At 47.2% G+C, this 15,540-nt stretch overlaps 1 protein-coding gene across 2 annotated transcripts in view; it reads left to right on the top strand.

The window, feature by feature from the left end:
* Positions 1 to 15,540, top strand: part of TMCC1 (transmembrane and coiled-coil domain family 1) — an 86,360-nt gene that overhangs the window by 19,085 nt on the left and 51,735 nt on the right. For both annotated transcript variants that reach the window (XM_044301175.1, XM_044301176.1), the window contains 2 exons: positions 278 to 386; positions 542 to 1,252. In XM_044301175.1, coding sequence (XP_044157110.1) covers positions 737 to 1,252 — 516 coding nt within the window. In that variant the 5' untranslated portion in view covers positions 278 to 386; positions 542 to 736. The remainder of the gene's footprint in view (positions 1 to 277; positions 387 to 541; positions 1,253 to 15,540) is intronic.

Genomic DNA, 15,540 nt, shown 5'->3' on the forward strand with positions numbered 1-15,540 from the left:
AGTCGCTGACTAATCCTTCATGAGAACGGTCATTAGAAATGGTTGGGTTACATTTAAGGGTTTTTATTAAAAAACTGTCCCTGTGACAACACTTCCTGTCCTGTGCCCTGACCGTGCGCCTTTGTCACATTGCCCTCCGTGTCAGCGGCCACAACCTAATTTCTACATTTCCTGCCTGCTGGGAAGTGGACAGTGGTGGCAAGACAGGAAGTGTTGTCATAGGGTCGCTTTTCTTCGTTGCTTTTCTCACGCCAGCTTATGATTCTTTCGTACACAGCTCACCTGTCAAGTCAGTGATGGCTGCAAACTTCATCCCTACTGATGTCGGGGAAGGAAACCGTCAGCAGGAGCGATACTAGAGGCCCAGCCGCAGTCACCGGCCATATGTAAGAGACGCTCAAGAATATGTTGTGGAAAGTGGGTGGAGGAGTTGGTTGGGGTGAAAAGGATGTTATAGGGTGGGTCAGGTAGAATTTGGGGAATCCTGGGGGTCTGCCCTCCCCACTCCCACCTTCTAACATGTATTTTCATCTCTTTGCAGGTTTTTGAGGATCTAAAAGGACGTTGCACTGAGGAGCCCCGACCTCCTGCCACGGCCTCTCCACTCTTATGACTTACCTACGCCCATCCCAGCGCGTTTCGGGGGCCTACTCTATCCATTTCAAGTTAAAATAACTTCTCAGTGATCTGTGCACTGAAGATTCGGGGGGGAGGGGGGCATGGTTGATGTTTTCTGATGGAGGCACCTGGCAGCGACAGCCTCTGCGATGACAATGACCCTGGGGGTAACGAATACAAGAGGCTGGTGGACGGGGAGCAGAAGGCCCCCAAAGGCTCGCACTTCGACAACATCAACGTGATTGGCCAGGGCCTGAAGCACTTGTTTCAGCATCAGAGACGTCGTTCCTCCGTCTCCCCCCACGATGTGCAGCAAGTCCAGCCCGAGCCGGAACCAGAACCGGATCAGGCGCAAGAATCCGATGGGAGTGGTCAGCCCACAGCCCTGAATCGCGTCCTGCAGCAGATCCGTGCCCCTCCAAAAGTGAGGAGGGGGAGCAGCCTGCAGCAGAACCGCAAAGGCAAGACGCGGGGGAGTCCGCAGATCGGCCGGCGTTCTGCTCAGGATATCATGGCCGTCCTTTCCCATCCAGGGCGCCCACGGTCCTCGTCCACCACAGATGCATACATGGCTTCTGCTGCCCTGGAGATGTCCAGCGCCTCCTATCTGTCTGGAGAGGAATCGTCAGAAAAGGTGAGAGGCTTTGACTCCTAACAAATCGTGGAAACGGCGTTTCTAAAGAGTGTGGATCTTCAATTGTAGATTCTTGTGATTGTCTCAATCTTGTCCCTTCTGGACCCCCAGGTCTCATGATACTTTAAATTTGCTCATTAACCCTTTCTGCACCTCACTGTGACCTCTTCCTAGGCTGGTGACGCCATGTTCATTGGTCACATGCCCAATTTGCAGCTCAGTTCTATTTATATGAATGGGCCTGGGCTGCAACACCAAGCACAGCCAGTATACTACTTGAACCGCGAGGGTGCCAACCATCAGATATTGATGACCTGAGGATTAGCCATCAGTGTTTACCTTCCAGGGAACCCCTTTAGCCCCTTAGATGCTGCAGCTAGTAGCGACTGCATATCTATGCCTGACCCTACATATTGGATAGCTGATGGCCTCAACTAGCAATCTTCCCCCAACTACCCCCCACACATGCACACTGCTGAGTGGTAGGAGGCTAAGTGTCTGCCAGACGCCTCCCAGAACAAAAAGATTGGGTATATTGGTAACTAACCTGCTTGATTCTTGTCTCTGACATCCTTTATGGGGGGCCCCAATAGACGTTAAGTGGTCAGCTGGTCCCAGCACAGTCTGGTTTGGCTGCCATACATCCAGTGTGTTTGTGGACAGCTGAAGGGGTTCGGCAGAGAAGGGAAGCTTTTTGTTTCCTTTGCTACAGGTTATGGTTATTGGGGACCTAATGGTCGCATCTGGGCCTGCTAAATGGCTATTGGGACATGCCAAATAATTGTTGTGCAAAATTAGTAATGCATAAAAAACTACTTAAAATCCTATACGTATTGGGTATCGGAGTAATCGTGCCAACATGTGTGTACGCCATGCAGCCAATGGTGTAAATAGGAAATGCAGTTCTTTTTACTGATCATCAGCATCTGCAGAACCCCTTTAAAAATATATTATGGCGCCTTAGAAAAACACAACTTGTCTCGCAAAAAAAGCAAAACCCTTGTATGGCAACACTGAATAATAATAAGTCTAGACTTTTGGAATACGCAAAAAAAACATATAGAAATGCCCTGTCCAGGTGGCTTGAAATAGGTTGGTGCTGAAAGGGTTAAAGAAACCAGCAGCAAAATACAAAACAAAAACCCCTCAGCTTCCTGTTGCCACCACTAGGGGGTGATCAATACACAGATCCTATGTAGGTCAATAGAGGACATCAGCAGCTGTCCTGTTAGTCAGGTGACCTAATGATTCCGTGTAATATATCGCCTGCCGCAGCTTTCGCCTGCGAATCTCCTCATAGATCTCCGACCTTTCTTGCACTTTTCGGGTCGTTGTCTCTTTAAGAACGTAAAGCGTACGGTCTCTGTGCCGATGCCAAGGACATCAGATAATGCTAGTGGCCACGAGCCGTTACTGACCCAGCTGGAACGTGGACTTCACATTCAAGCCACCTTGTAAGACAAGGGGTTAATGCAGATCTGATAAGGGTTCCTGAGACAAGTCTGTACAAAGTTCAGGGACGCTCGGTGTCTGGTACTGCCAGCTCCTGGCTCTACGTCTTGCCACCCATGCTTGGCGCTGGACGCTGCATTCCCGTTTTCTGATCAGATTACACCTCGTCACCTCATGATCTGCTTGTTATAGCAGAAAGTGACGCCCCCTCCGCCCCTGTTCTGTGGGTTGTCGCGCTTTGCCAGTCTGGGCACCTGGCGACATGTTACCGTGGTAACTTGTGATGGTTGTAACACCCGCAGGGTTTGTACAGCTGTGACGAGTTGCGCCATATTTGGCTTAGGTTAAGCTGATCGTTGCATGCGGTGTTACATTAGGACAAGACACCAGAGTAATCTTTCCATGTGTCGCTGTCATGTTACAGTTTCACCACTAGGTGTTGCTCACGTTCTGCCTGTTCCGTCCACCAGCACTGCAGCGTCCTCCTATTACAGAAACTTTAAAGGGGTTGTTTGGGTTCAGAGCTGAACCCGGACATACCCTTATTTTCACCCAGGCAGCCCCCCTGAGGTTAGCATTGGAGCATCTCATGCGCTCCCTTGCCCTGTGCTAAATCACGCAGGGCATGGGCTCTTTGTTTATCATAACACACTGCCGGTATTCTATCAAAAAACCCTACCCCGTGAAAATACCATACCCCCACGTGACTTCCAGTGAAGCGATTAGCTGGAGAAGGGGGCGTGTGCCTCAGCGCAAGCGCACTACCACGAGTGCGCAATATGGGCCAGGGATCGCTCGCACAGCGAACCGACAAACAATCATTCGAACTCCTTACCCCTAAGGGCGCACGCGCAGTGTCCGTGAGTCCACTCGAGCGCACTGAGTGGTAGGGAGTTTGGATGGTGTTTCGCTGTGCGAGCGATCCCTTGCGCTGAGGCACACTCCCCCCCTTCTCCAGCTAATTGCTTCACTGGAAGTCATACGGGGTAGTTTTTTTTTTTTTTTTTTATAGAACACCGGGCGGAAGCTTTCACACGGCAGTGTGTTCGGTGACGTCACCGGCTCTAATGGGGGGGGGAGTTTAGTGCTGCACTAGCCGTTTTACTGACTAGGGCAGCGCTAAATCCCGCCCATCAATGCCAGTGACGTCACCGGGCTTCCTGGCAGCCCAGTGGAGAGCCAGATACGTCACCGGATCTCCTGAAAATGCCTTTGCCCTGCGTGATTTAGCGAAGGGCAAAAGAGGGCATCGGAGCATGAACTGCTCCGATACTCATGTCAGGGGGGCTGCCTGGGTGAAAATTAAGGTATGTCCGGGTTCAGCTCGGAACCCGGACAACCCCTTTAAAAAATAAATAAATATGCAAAAAAAGGAACAGAATTGTCAGATTTTTACTTCCCGGTTGAAGCAGTAATTATTGAAATCTTAATTTAGTTTCAGAAAGTTTACAGATACTTTGAATATGTTGTATTAAAGGATCATTCCCTTCATTGAAGGTGTTTGTATATCTTCGAGACCTTCTAATTGTGAGGGGCCAACATCTGTGAACCCCCATATATTTTTAATCCATAGTCCCCGGCAATTCCTTCTGTGGTCCCCCCGGCAATTCGTAAGTGCAGCACAGTCCCATTCAAGTGAACAGGGTGTTGTGCCCTCCCCATACACATGAACCAACCAAGAAAGTTGCTGTTACACCACTGGCAGTAGCTTATCTCCCTGAGAACGAAGGGATCGGGCAGTAGAAATCTAACATGCCCAATCCTTATCTCGCTAGCGTCGGCCATGGGGGAGCATTTGGAGGTCGCCGTACGCATTAGATGGTCAGCCGCACCTGCCGAAATCATTTATCTAAGGCAGGGATGGCCAATCTACAGCTCTGCAGCTGTTATAAAACTACAACTCCCACCATGCCCTGCTGTAGGCTGATGGTAGTCAGGGCCGCAGGTTGGCCATCCCTGATCTAAGGCCTCATGTACATGACCGTATTTGTGGTCTGCATCTGATGCGGACCTATTCACAGAGCACGGCTTGCTGTCCGCATTGTATGTGTCTTCCACAGTCCCGCAAAAAAAGATAGAACATGTCCTATTGTCTGTTTTGCGGCTAAGAATAGACATTTTTTTTACAATGGTATGGAACGAAAAAGTGCGGGTTCGCACACGGCCGGATCTTCTCTGTACAGGCCCTATCATTGGGGGAGAAGATGGCTAGAAGGTTGGAGGAGTGTTTAGGCTTGGGGGGGGTAATTACATTATAGGAGGGGAGGATAGTGCAGATAGAGACCGGGGGCAGGTAGTGGGACTGGGGGAGGAATGGAAGGAGGGACTAGAACAGTTCAGAAGAAAAGGTGTGGGGTAAAAAATATACATCAACCTCTCAAATGTATGTATACTAATGCCAGAAGCCTGACTAATAAACCTGGGGAGCTGGAATTAGTGACGTGTGAGGAGGACTATGACAGTGGGAATAACTGAGACACGGCTGGATGATAGCTATGACAGTGGGAATAACTGAGACACGGCTGGATGATGGCTATGACAGTGGGAATAACTGAGACACGGCTGGATGATAGCTATGACTGTGGGAATAACTGAGACACGGCTGGATGATAGCTATGACTGTGGGAATAACTGAGACACGGCTGGATGATGGCTATGACAGTGGGAATAACTGAGACACGGCTGGATGATAGCTATGACTGTGGGAATAACTGAGACACGGCTGGATGATAGCTATGACTGTGGGAATAACTGAGACACGGCTGGATGATAGCTATGACAGTGGGAATAACTGAGACACGGCTGGATGATAGCTATGACAGTGGGAATAACTGAGACACGGCTGGATGATAGCTATGACAGTGGGAATAACTGAGACACGGCTGGATGATAGCTATGACAGTGGGAATAACTGAGACACGGCTGGATGATAGCTATGACTGTGGGAATAACTGAGACACGGCTGGATGATAGCTATGACTGTGGGAATAACTGAGACACGGCTGGATGATAGCTATGACTGTGGGAATAACTGAGACACGGCTGGATGATAGCTATGACAGTGGGAATAACTGAGACACGGCTGGATGATAGCTATGACAGTGGGAATAACTGAGACATGGCTGGATGATAGCTATGACAGTTGGAATAACTGAGACACGGCTGGATGATAGCTATGACAGTGGGAATAACTGAGACACGGCTGGATGATAGCTATGACAGTGGGAATAACTGAGACACGGCTGGATGATAGCTATGACAGTGGGAATAACTGAGACACGGCTGGATGATGGCTATGACTGGGGGAATAACTGAGACACGGCTGGATGATGGCTATGACAGTGGGAATAACTGAGACACGGCTGGATGATAGCTATGACAGTGGGAATAACTGAGACACGGCTGGATGATAGCTATGACAGTGGGAATAACTGAGACACGGCTGGATGATAGCTATGACAGTTGGAATAACTGAGACACGGCTGGATGATGGCTATGACAGTGGGAATAACTGAGACATGGCTGGATGATGGCTATGACAGTGGGAATAACTGAGACACGGCTGGATGATGGCTATGACAGTGGGAATAACTGAGACATGGCTGGATGATGGCTATGACAGTGGGAATAACTGAGACACGGCTGGATGATAGCTATGACAGTGGGAATAACTGAGACACGGCTGGATGATAGCTATGACAGTGGGAATAACTGAGACACGGCTGGATGATGGCTATGACTGGGGGAATAACTGAGACACGGCTGGATGATGGCTATGACAGTGGGAATAACTGAGACACGGCTGGATGATGGCTATGACAGTGGGAATAACTGAGACACGGCTGGATGATGGCTATGACAGTGGGAATAACTGAGACATGGCTGGATGATGGCTATGACTGGGCAGTTAATGTACAGGGTTACAGTCTGTTTAGAAAGGATCGTCAAAATCGGAGGGGGGGGGCGGGGGGTCTGCCTTTATGTAAAGTCCTGTCTAAAGCCCACACTCCATGAAGATATAAGTGAGGGACATGGACATGTGGAGTCTCTGTGGGGAGAGATACATGGAGCTAAAAACAATAATAAATTACTAATAGGAGTTTACTATAAACCACCTAATATACCGGAGTCCACAGAAAATCTACTACTAAACGAGATAGACGAGGCTGCAGATCATAATGAGGTGGTTATTATGGGGGATAACCAAAGACCATTACCTCTCCGAACTGGTTCCGGACCCGACTAGAGGGACGGCCATACTGGACTTAGTATTAACCACTAGGCCTGACAGAACAAAAGATGTGCAGGTCGGGGGACACCTGGGAAATAGTGACCATAAAGTAATAACATTCCAATTATCATTCAAAAGAGCGTTTCTACAGAGAGGAACAAAAATACCAAACTTCAAAAAAAGCTAAATTTAGCCAAGTAAGAGAGGCCATAGGCCGAACTAACTGGGACAAAGTCCTCAAAAATAAAAATACAGCCACAAAATGGGATATCTTTAAAAGCATCCTAAAATCTCATTGTGAGAGGTACATACCGTATGGGAATAAAAGGTTAAGGAACAAGAAGAAACCAATGTGGATAAATAGAACTGTAAAGAAGGCAGTAAATGAAAAAGAAAGCATTTAAATCACTAAAACAGGAGGGTAGCACGGAAGCACTGAAAAACTATAAGTAAAAAAAATAGAATATGTAAAAAAACTAAAATGCAGCCAAACTAGAGACCGAGAGATTAATTGCCAAAGAGAGCAAAACTAACCCTAAAATGTTCATTTATATAAATGGTAAAAAGTATAAATCTGAAGTTGTCGACCCTCTACAGAGCAATGAGGGGGGAGTTGCAGAGAGCGATGAGGAGAAAGCAAAGCTGTAAAAAAATGAAAAATTCTCCACTGTAGTCACTGAGGAATAAACTGTCAGATAAAATGCAGGATGTAAAGGTAAATTCCCCATTAAAAGTGTCCTGTCTGACCCAGGAAGAAGTACAACAGCGACTTAAAGGGAACCTGTCACCCAAAAATCGCCTATTAAGCTGTTTACAGTACCTTATAGTGCTGTATAGTCGTTTCCTGATGCACTTTTTGTTAGTTTTGCAGCATGTATGCTCAGTCAGAAATCGATGTTATATTCAGCTGCTGCCCCGTGCTTCAAGTCAGGCTTGAAGTCACGGGGGCAGCGGCCTCGGCGTCTTACATGGCCCTCTCCCCGCGCCCGCGCCCGCGCCCAGATGCCGGGCGCGGGCGCGTTTGATACAGGATGTCGGGCGCATGCGCAGTGCGGCGAAAGTAAGACGGCGCGTAGTACGCGCGGCAGCCGGGACCGCGCTCCAGCCGCCCTTTACTGCGCATGCGGCCGTTGAGCGCGGTCCCGGAATCGGATTTCGGCTGTCAGTCACAGAGGCAGGGGGCGGGGAGAGGGCCATGTTAAGACGCCGAGGCCGCTGCCCCCGTGACTTCAAGCCTGACTTGAAGCACGGGGCAGCAGCTGAATATAACATCGATTTCTGACTGAGCATACATGCTGCAAAACTAACAAAAAGTGCATCAGGAAACGACTATACAGCACTATAAGGTACTGTAAACAGCTTAATAGGCGATTTTTGGGTGACAGGTTCCCTTTAAAAAGATTAAAATAGACAAATTGCCAGGACCAGATGGCATACACCCCCCCCCCCCCCCCCGTATCCTAAGAGAAGTAATGTCATTAGCCAGACCCTTATTTCTGATATTTGCTGACTCTACACTGACTGGGAATGTCCCACAGGATTGGTGCATAGCAAATGTGATGCCAATATTCAAAAAGGGTCCAAAAACAGAGCCTGGAAACTAGGGATCGACCGATTATCGGATTTACCGATATTATCGGCCGATATTCAGGATTTTGACCGCTATCGGTATCGGCATTTATTTTGCCGATATTCCGATAGTGTATGGGAACACAGATCGCGCTGCTGTCAGCGCTCTCCGTGTTCCCTCAGCAGCAGCACAGGGGAGAAGGAGCAGTGTCTCCTCCCCCTGTGCTGCTGCCGCCAATGAGAGGACAGGGGACAAGAGGAGGGGAGGAGCTATGGCCACTGCGCCACCAATGAAGCTTAATCTCTCATTTATTCATATACAGGAGGCGGGCCGGGAGCTGGCTCAGGCTGCGCAGGATCACATAGCCGGCTCCCGGCCTCTATGAGCTGTAGCTGCGATCTGCGGTAGTTAACTCCTCAGGTGCCGCGGATCGCAGCTACTTGTCATAGAGGTCGGGAGCCGGCTATGTGATCCTGCAGCCAGCTCCCGCCTCCTGTATATGAATAAATTAGAGATTAAGCTTCATTGGTGGCGCAGTGCGCCCCCCCAAGCCCCCCAGTATTAGACATTGGTGGCGCAGTGCGCCCCCCCAAGCCCCCCAGTATTAGACATTGGTGGCGCAGTGCGCCCCCCCTCCCCCCCAGCATTAAGCAGAGGTGGCGCAGTGCGCCCCCCCTCCCCCCCAGTATTAAGCAGTGGTGGCGCATGCGCCCCCCCACCCCAGTCGCAGTGCGCCCCCCCCCCCCCCCCCACAGGATCCCCTCCTCCCCTGCTCCTCCGATCGGAGCCCCAGCAGTGTAATGCTGGGGCTCCGATCGGTTACCATGGCAGCCAGGACGCTACTGAAGCCCTGGCTGCCATGGTAAGCTCCATGCTGCTGTGTGCACAAAGCACACGGCAGCAGGGACAGTGTGAGCTCCTATTCACCCTGATAGATCTCTATCAGGGTGAATAGGACAAGGGTTCTAGTCCCTAAGGGGGCTAAAAGTTAGTAAAAAAAAAAAAAAAAAGTTACAAAAATAAAAACACCAAAATATTAAATATAAATGAAAAAGAAAGATTTACAAAAAAAAAAAAAACACACATTAACAATAAACATTAATTTTCAGCAGATTTGTGGGAATTATTTTTTTTTTTTCAAAAATGAAAATTCCCAGAATATCGGTATAAATTATCGGCTATCGGCCTGAAAGCTCACAAATTATCGGTATCGGTATCGGCCCTAAAAAATCAATATCGGTCGATCCCTACTGGAAACTATAGGCCGGTAAGTTTAACATCTGTTGTGGGTAAACTGTTTGAAGGTTTTCTAAGAGATGCCATCTTGGAGGATCTCAATGAAAACAAGAAAATAACGCCATATCAGCATGGCTTTATGAGGGATCGGTCATGTCAGACTAATTTAATCAGTTTCTATGAGGAGGTAAGTTCTAGACTTGACAGCGGCGAATCAATGGATGTCGTGTATCTGGACTTCTCCAAAGCATTTGACACTGTACCACATAAAAGGTTAGTATATAAAATGAGAATGCTCGGACTGGGAGAAAACATCTGTATGTGGGTAAGTAACTGGCTGAGTGATAGAAAACAGAGGGTGGTTATTAACGGTACACACTCAGATTGGGTCACTGTCACTAGTGGAGTACCACAGGGGTCAGTACTGGAGGGGTCACTGTCACTAGTGGGGTACCTCAGGGGTCAGTATTGGGCCCTATTCTCTTCAATATATTTATTAATGATCCTCTAGAAGGCTTGCACAGTAAAGTATACATTTTTTCAGTTGACACTAAACTGTGTAAAGTAATTAACAATGAAAAGAACAGTATATAATATATATAGGAAAAAGAGACAATGCAGCAGCACCCTGCAAATCAGATAAAGTACAATAATGACAAAAATTATAGTGCTAATGCTACGCTTATTTATAAAGTGAGATGCTTGGCCAATGCATTTTGTACAAAACCATCTGAGCCCGTCTGCCTAACGTCAAGGCGATCTCTGTTAGACAGGTCCGAACACTAAATACTACCTGTTATGCGCCATAATGGCCGCCATAAAGTTCAGGGAGTGTTGAATCCACATGCATGCTGTATCCACTCTGCTTTTTACCATTTTTGGTGCCATAATTGTAGAGTGGATCCAGCATGCATGTGGATCCAACACTCCCTGAACTTTATGGCGGCCATTATGGCGCATAACTGGTAGTATTTAGTGTTAGGACCTGTCTAACAGAGATCGCCTTGACGTTAGGCAGACGGGCTCAGATGGTTTTGTACAAAATGCATTGGCCAAGCATCTCGCTTTATATAATTATACAGTACAGACCAAAAGTTTGGACACACCTTCTCATTCAAAGAGTTTTCTTTATTTTCATGACTATGAAGGCATCAAAACTATGAATTAACACATGTGGAATTATATACATAACAAAAAAGTGTGAAACAACTGAAAATGTCATATTCTAGATTCTTCAAAGTAGCCGCCTTTTGCTTTGATTACTGCTTTGCACACTCTTGGCATTCTCTTGATGAGCTTCAAGAGGTAGTCACCTGAAATGGTCTTCCAACAGTCTTGAAGGAGTTCCCAGAGATGCTTAGCACTTGTTGGCCCTTTTGCCTTCACTCTGCGGTCCAGCTCACCCCAAACCATCTTGATTGGGTTCAGGTCCGGTGACTGTGGAGGCCAGGTCATCTGGCACAGCACCCCATCACTCTCCATAGCCCTTACTTTCAAAGGTTTCCCAATTTTTCGAACTGACTGACCTTCATTTCTTAAAGTAATGATGGGCACTCGTTTTTCATTACTTAGAATTTGTATTATGGCAAGAAAAAAGCAGCTAACAGTCTATTCAGTAGGACTATCAGCTGTGCATCCACCTGACTTCTCCACAACGCAACTGATGGTCCCAACCCCATTTATAAGGCAAGAAATCCCACTTATTAAACCTGACAGGGCACACCTGTGAAGTGAAGACCATTTCAGGTGACTACCTCTTGAAGCTCATCAAGAGAATGCCAAGAGTGCAAAGCAGTAATCAAAGCAAAAGGTGGCTACTTTGAAGAACCTAGAATATGACATATTTTCAGTTGTTTCACACTTTTTTGTTATGTATATAATTCCACATGTGTTAATTCATAGTTTTGATGCCTTCAGTGTGAATCTACAATTGTCATAGTCATGAAAATAAAGAAAACTCTTTGAATGAGAAGGTGTGTGCAAACTTTTGTTCTGTACTGTATATACTACAGAGGACAATATACGGCTACAGAGGGATCTGGATAGATTGGAGGCTTGGGCAGAGAAGTGGCAGATGAGGTTTAACACTGACAAATGTAAGGTTATGCACATGGGAAGGAATAATGCAAGTCACCCGTACATACTAAATGGTAAAACACTGGGTAACACTGACATGGAAAAGGACCTAGGAATTTTAATAAACAGCAAACTAAGCTGTAGAAACCAGTGTCAGGCAGCTGCTGCCAAGGCCATTAAGATAATGGGGCATAGATGTCCGTGATGAGAACATAGTCCTACCACTTTACACATCACTGGTCAGACCACACATGGAGAGGGTTCAGAGGAGGGCAACTAAAGTAATAACTGGAATGGGGGAACTACAGTACCCTGAAAGATTATTGAAATTAGGGTTATTCACTTTAGAAGAAAGACGACTGAGGGGAGATGTAATTACTATGTACAAATATATCAGGGGTCAGTACAGAGATCTCTCCCATCATCTATTTATCCCCAGGACTGTGACTGTGACGAGGGGACATCCTCTGCGTCTGGAGGAGAGAAGGTTTGTACACAGACATAGAGGTGGATTCTTTACGGTAAGAGCAGTGAGACTATGGAGCTCTCTGCCTGAGGAGGTGGTGATGGGGAGCTCACTAAAGGAGTTCAAGAGGGGCCTGGATGTATTTCTGGAGTGTAATAATATTACAGGCTATAGCTAGTAGAGAGGGGTCGGGGATCCAGGGAGTTATTCTGATGCCTGATTAGGGGGAAAATTCCTTCCAGACTCTAAAGTGAGGAAAATTGGCTTCTACCTCAGTATATTTTTTATTTTTTTGCCTTCCTCTGGATCAACTTGCAGGATGACAGGCCGAAGTGGATGGACGGAAGGCTTTTTTCGGCCTTATGTACTATGTTACAAAACTGATACTGTCGTGTGCATGAGGCCTTAGGTGTACCCCCACGATCAATCATAAGCTAGCCATACACATATCTTGTACTCCAGTCATGTCCAGAGCTGCATTTAGAACTGGAAGGAAGTTTCAGAAGTCTGTTACTGACAGCCTAAGGCTACTTTCACACTAGCCTTAATATTTTACGGTATTTAGATCCATCATAGGGTCTCAATACCGGAAAAAAACGCTTTCGTTTTGTCCCCATTCATTGTCAATGGTGACAAAATGTAACTGAACAGAATGCTCCAAAATGCGTTATGTTCTATTCCCATACCGGAGAACCGCGTGCTGCGGTTTACTTTCAGTCTTGGGATGCGGAGCAAGACGGATCCATCATGACCCACAATGCAAGTCAATGGGGACGGATCTGTTTTCTCCGACACAATAGAAAACGGATCCGTCCTCCATTGACTGATCCGTCTTGGCAATGTTAAAGATATTCCAATCGGATCTCTTCATAACGGATGCAGACGGTTGTATTATCAGTAATGGAAGCGTTTTTGCTGACCCCTGCCGAAACCAGCAAAACCGCTGGTGTGAAAGTAGCCTAAGCTGCACACTGCCTATTGCTTAAAGGGGTCCTCTCACTTCAGCAACGGGCATTGATCATGTAGAGAAAGTTAATACAAGGCCCTTCCTAATGTATTGTGATTCTCCATATTGCCTCCTTTGCTGGCTGGGTTCCTTTTTTCCATCATACTATACACTGCTCGTTTCCATGGTTATGACCACCTTGCAATTCAGCAGCGGTGGTTGTGCTTACACACTATAGGAAAAAGCGTAGGTTTCTCTGGTCGATTCTATTAAAGTGGCCATTGGATTTTCCTGTAGTGTGCAAACACGTCCACCAGTGCTGGATTCCAGGGTGGTCGTAACCATGGAAACCAACCTTGATGGAAAAAGGAATCCCGCCAGCAAAGGAAGCAATATAGAGAATCCCAATACATTCAGTAAGGGCCTTGTTTTCACATTATCTATATGATAAATGCCATTTGCTGAAGTGAGAGGACCCCTTTAAGTCATGTGAGGCAGAATTGTGCATGCAGCTCTGAATGCGACTAATTGCTCTGGGTGTGTGCGCCACTGATTTCAATAGGATTTTATTTATTTTTTCTTTTATTCTTGAAAACCATCAGGCCTGTGATTGGATTCCAGTACAGAAGTCGTTTAGGGAGTTGCTATTTATGCGAGTGTTATTTCCAGTCTCTAATCATTCCCATGGCACTACTCCACTGAGCAGTGTGGATCAGACCGTACTACAACCCTCACACGAGCCGCTGCATCATCGTCCCATAACTCTCCAGCCGGCAGGACTCCTGGTTACACCACGCGGCGCCCGCTCCGCTCCCCCTGGCAGTGCGCCCGCTCCTCTGCGCACGGACATGTCACACAACTCCATCCTCCTCCAAATGTTTGTGTTTCACTGAAACCCCAGACGATTTGGAGGAGATTTGTCAGGTCGCGGTCAGCAGAGAAGCCGCTATTAACGTTAAAGTGGGTATTTTCCACCATAATTGGTGTCGATTTAGAGGTTAACCAGTTCCTTGCTGGAGAAACTTGCCCTGGTCTATCAAGGCAGAGTCTGCCAGACGGTGGCGTAGCCTGTGCCAGCTCTTGTGCCCCCTAGTGGAGTGATATCAACTGGCCACAGGTGGTTAAAGGGTAAAAAAAAAAAATGCATTTGTGTAATGAGAAGCTCTTTACTACCTTTTTCAAGATCCCTGCTTGCTGTAGCAGAATAGAAGGGTCCTTGTCGTGAAAGGATGCCCTCAGGGGCAGAAATAGTTCTGCATACTTGTTATTTTTATTATGTATTGCGCCTAAAATGACTGTAAATAACGGCAGCTGCCAGCGTCTGGCGGCATATACTGAGATGCCCTCTACACCCGCTCGGCGGGGGGTGGGTGGTATGATGACCTGATCTGCCCAAAAGATTAATCTGTTCCAGATGTCCGCCTTGTTAAAGACCCGTTATCCTGGCTGATTAAACCGGGCGTCTCTTAATACCCAAGACATGCCAGGAATCCTGGCTATTTGCTGCCCCCTGCCTGGATGCCGGAGCGGCTCGTGCCTGGTCCGCGCTGCTCTTAGGACCGTAACGGACTCTACAGCAGTAAAACAAACAGCGCCACCCCAGTGCAGGGTCTGGTATCGCAGCTCAGACATATGGAAGTGAAAGGGGATGAACTGCAGTACCACGTACCGCCTCTGGACAGGTGTGGCGCTGTTTTTGGAAAAAAGGCATCTGTCTTTTTCTATTTTGTGAAATAGCTCTAATCTGTCCCTGGGAAAACAATCAATATGGCCGCTAATAAAGATCACACAGCTGTCCTAGGCTTCTGGACGGCAAATCTGTCCAGATAAAACAGCAGAGGGGTGTATGCCAGGCTACTGGTGGCGTCCACTGTCAGAGCTGGAATGGCAGCCATGGTGGGTGTCACCCAGATGTTTTCATGACTGGGTTTAAAGGGGTTCTCCGTAGAGACGCTGCGTCCTGCAGAGGCGATGGGAAAGGACTTGGATCAGTCATAAAAAGGCATCAACTTCTAGCTACAAAATCTGACCCGTTGTTTGTCTTTGCCACAAGGTTGCGCTGCTTTTCACCATTTTTAAAATACCCGCTTGCGTTCAGTGAATAGGACCATTCACATACAAGGAAAAGTGTAAACCTTTAGGCTACATGCACACGACGCAGTTAAAAACACTCAGTTTTTCATGACCATTTTTCAACCACTTGTGCATCCATTTTCTGGCTGGCTGTCCGTTTTTAATGGCTGTTTTCCATCAACATTAAAAATTGGTGAATTTCGTTGGCTTTTTTTTTTTATAAATTAAATCCCATCCC

This window comes from Bufo gargarizans, chromosome 7 (assembly GCF_014858855.1).
Source record: "Bufo gargarizans isolate SCDJY-AF-19 chromosome 7, ASM1485885v1, whole genome shotgun sequence".
Classification (NCBI taxonomy): Eukaryota; Metazoa; Chordata; class Amphibia; order Anura; family Bufonidae; genus Bufo; species Bufo gargarizans.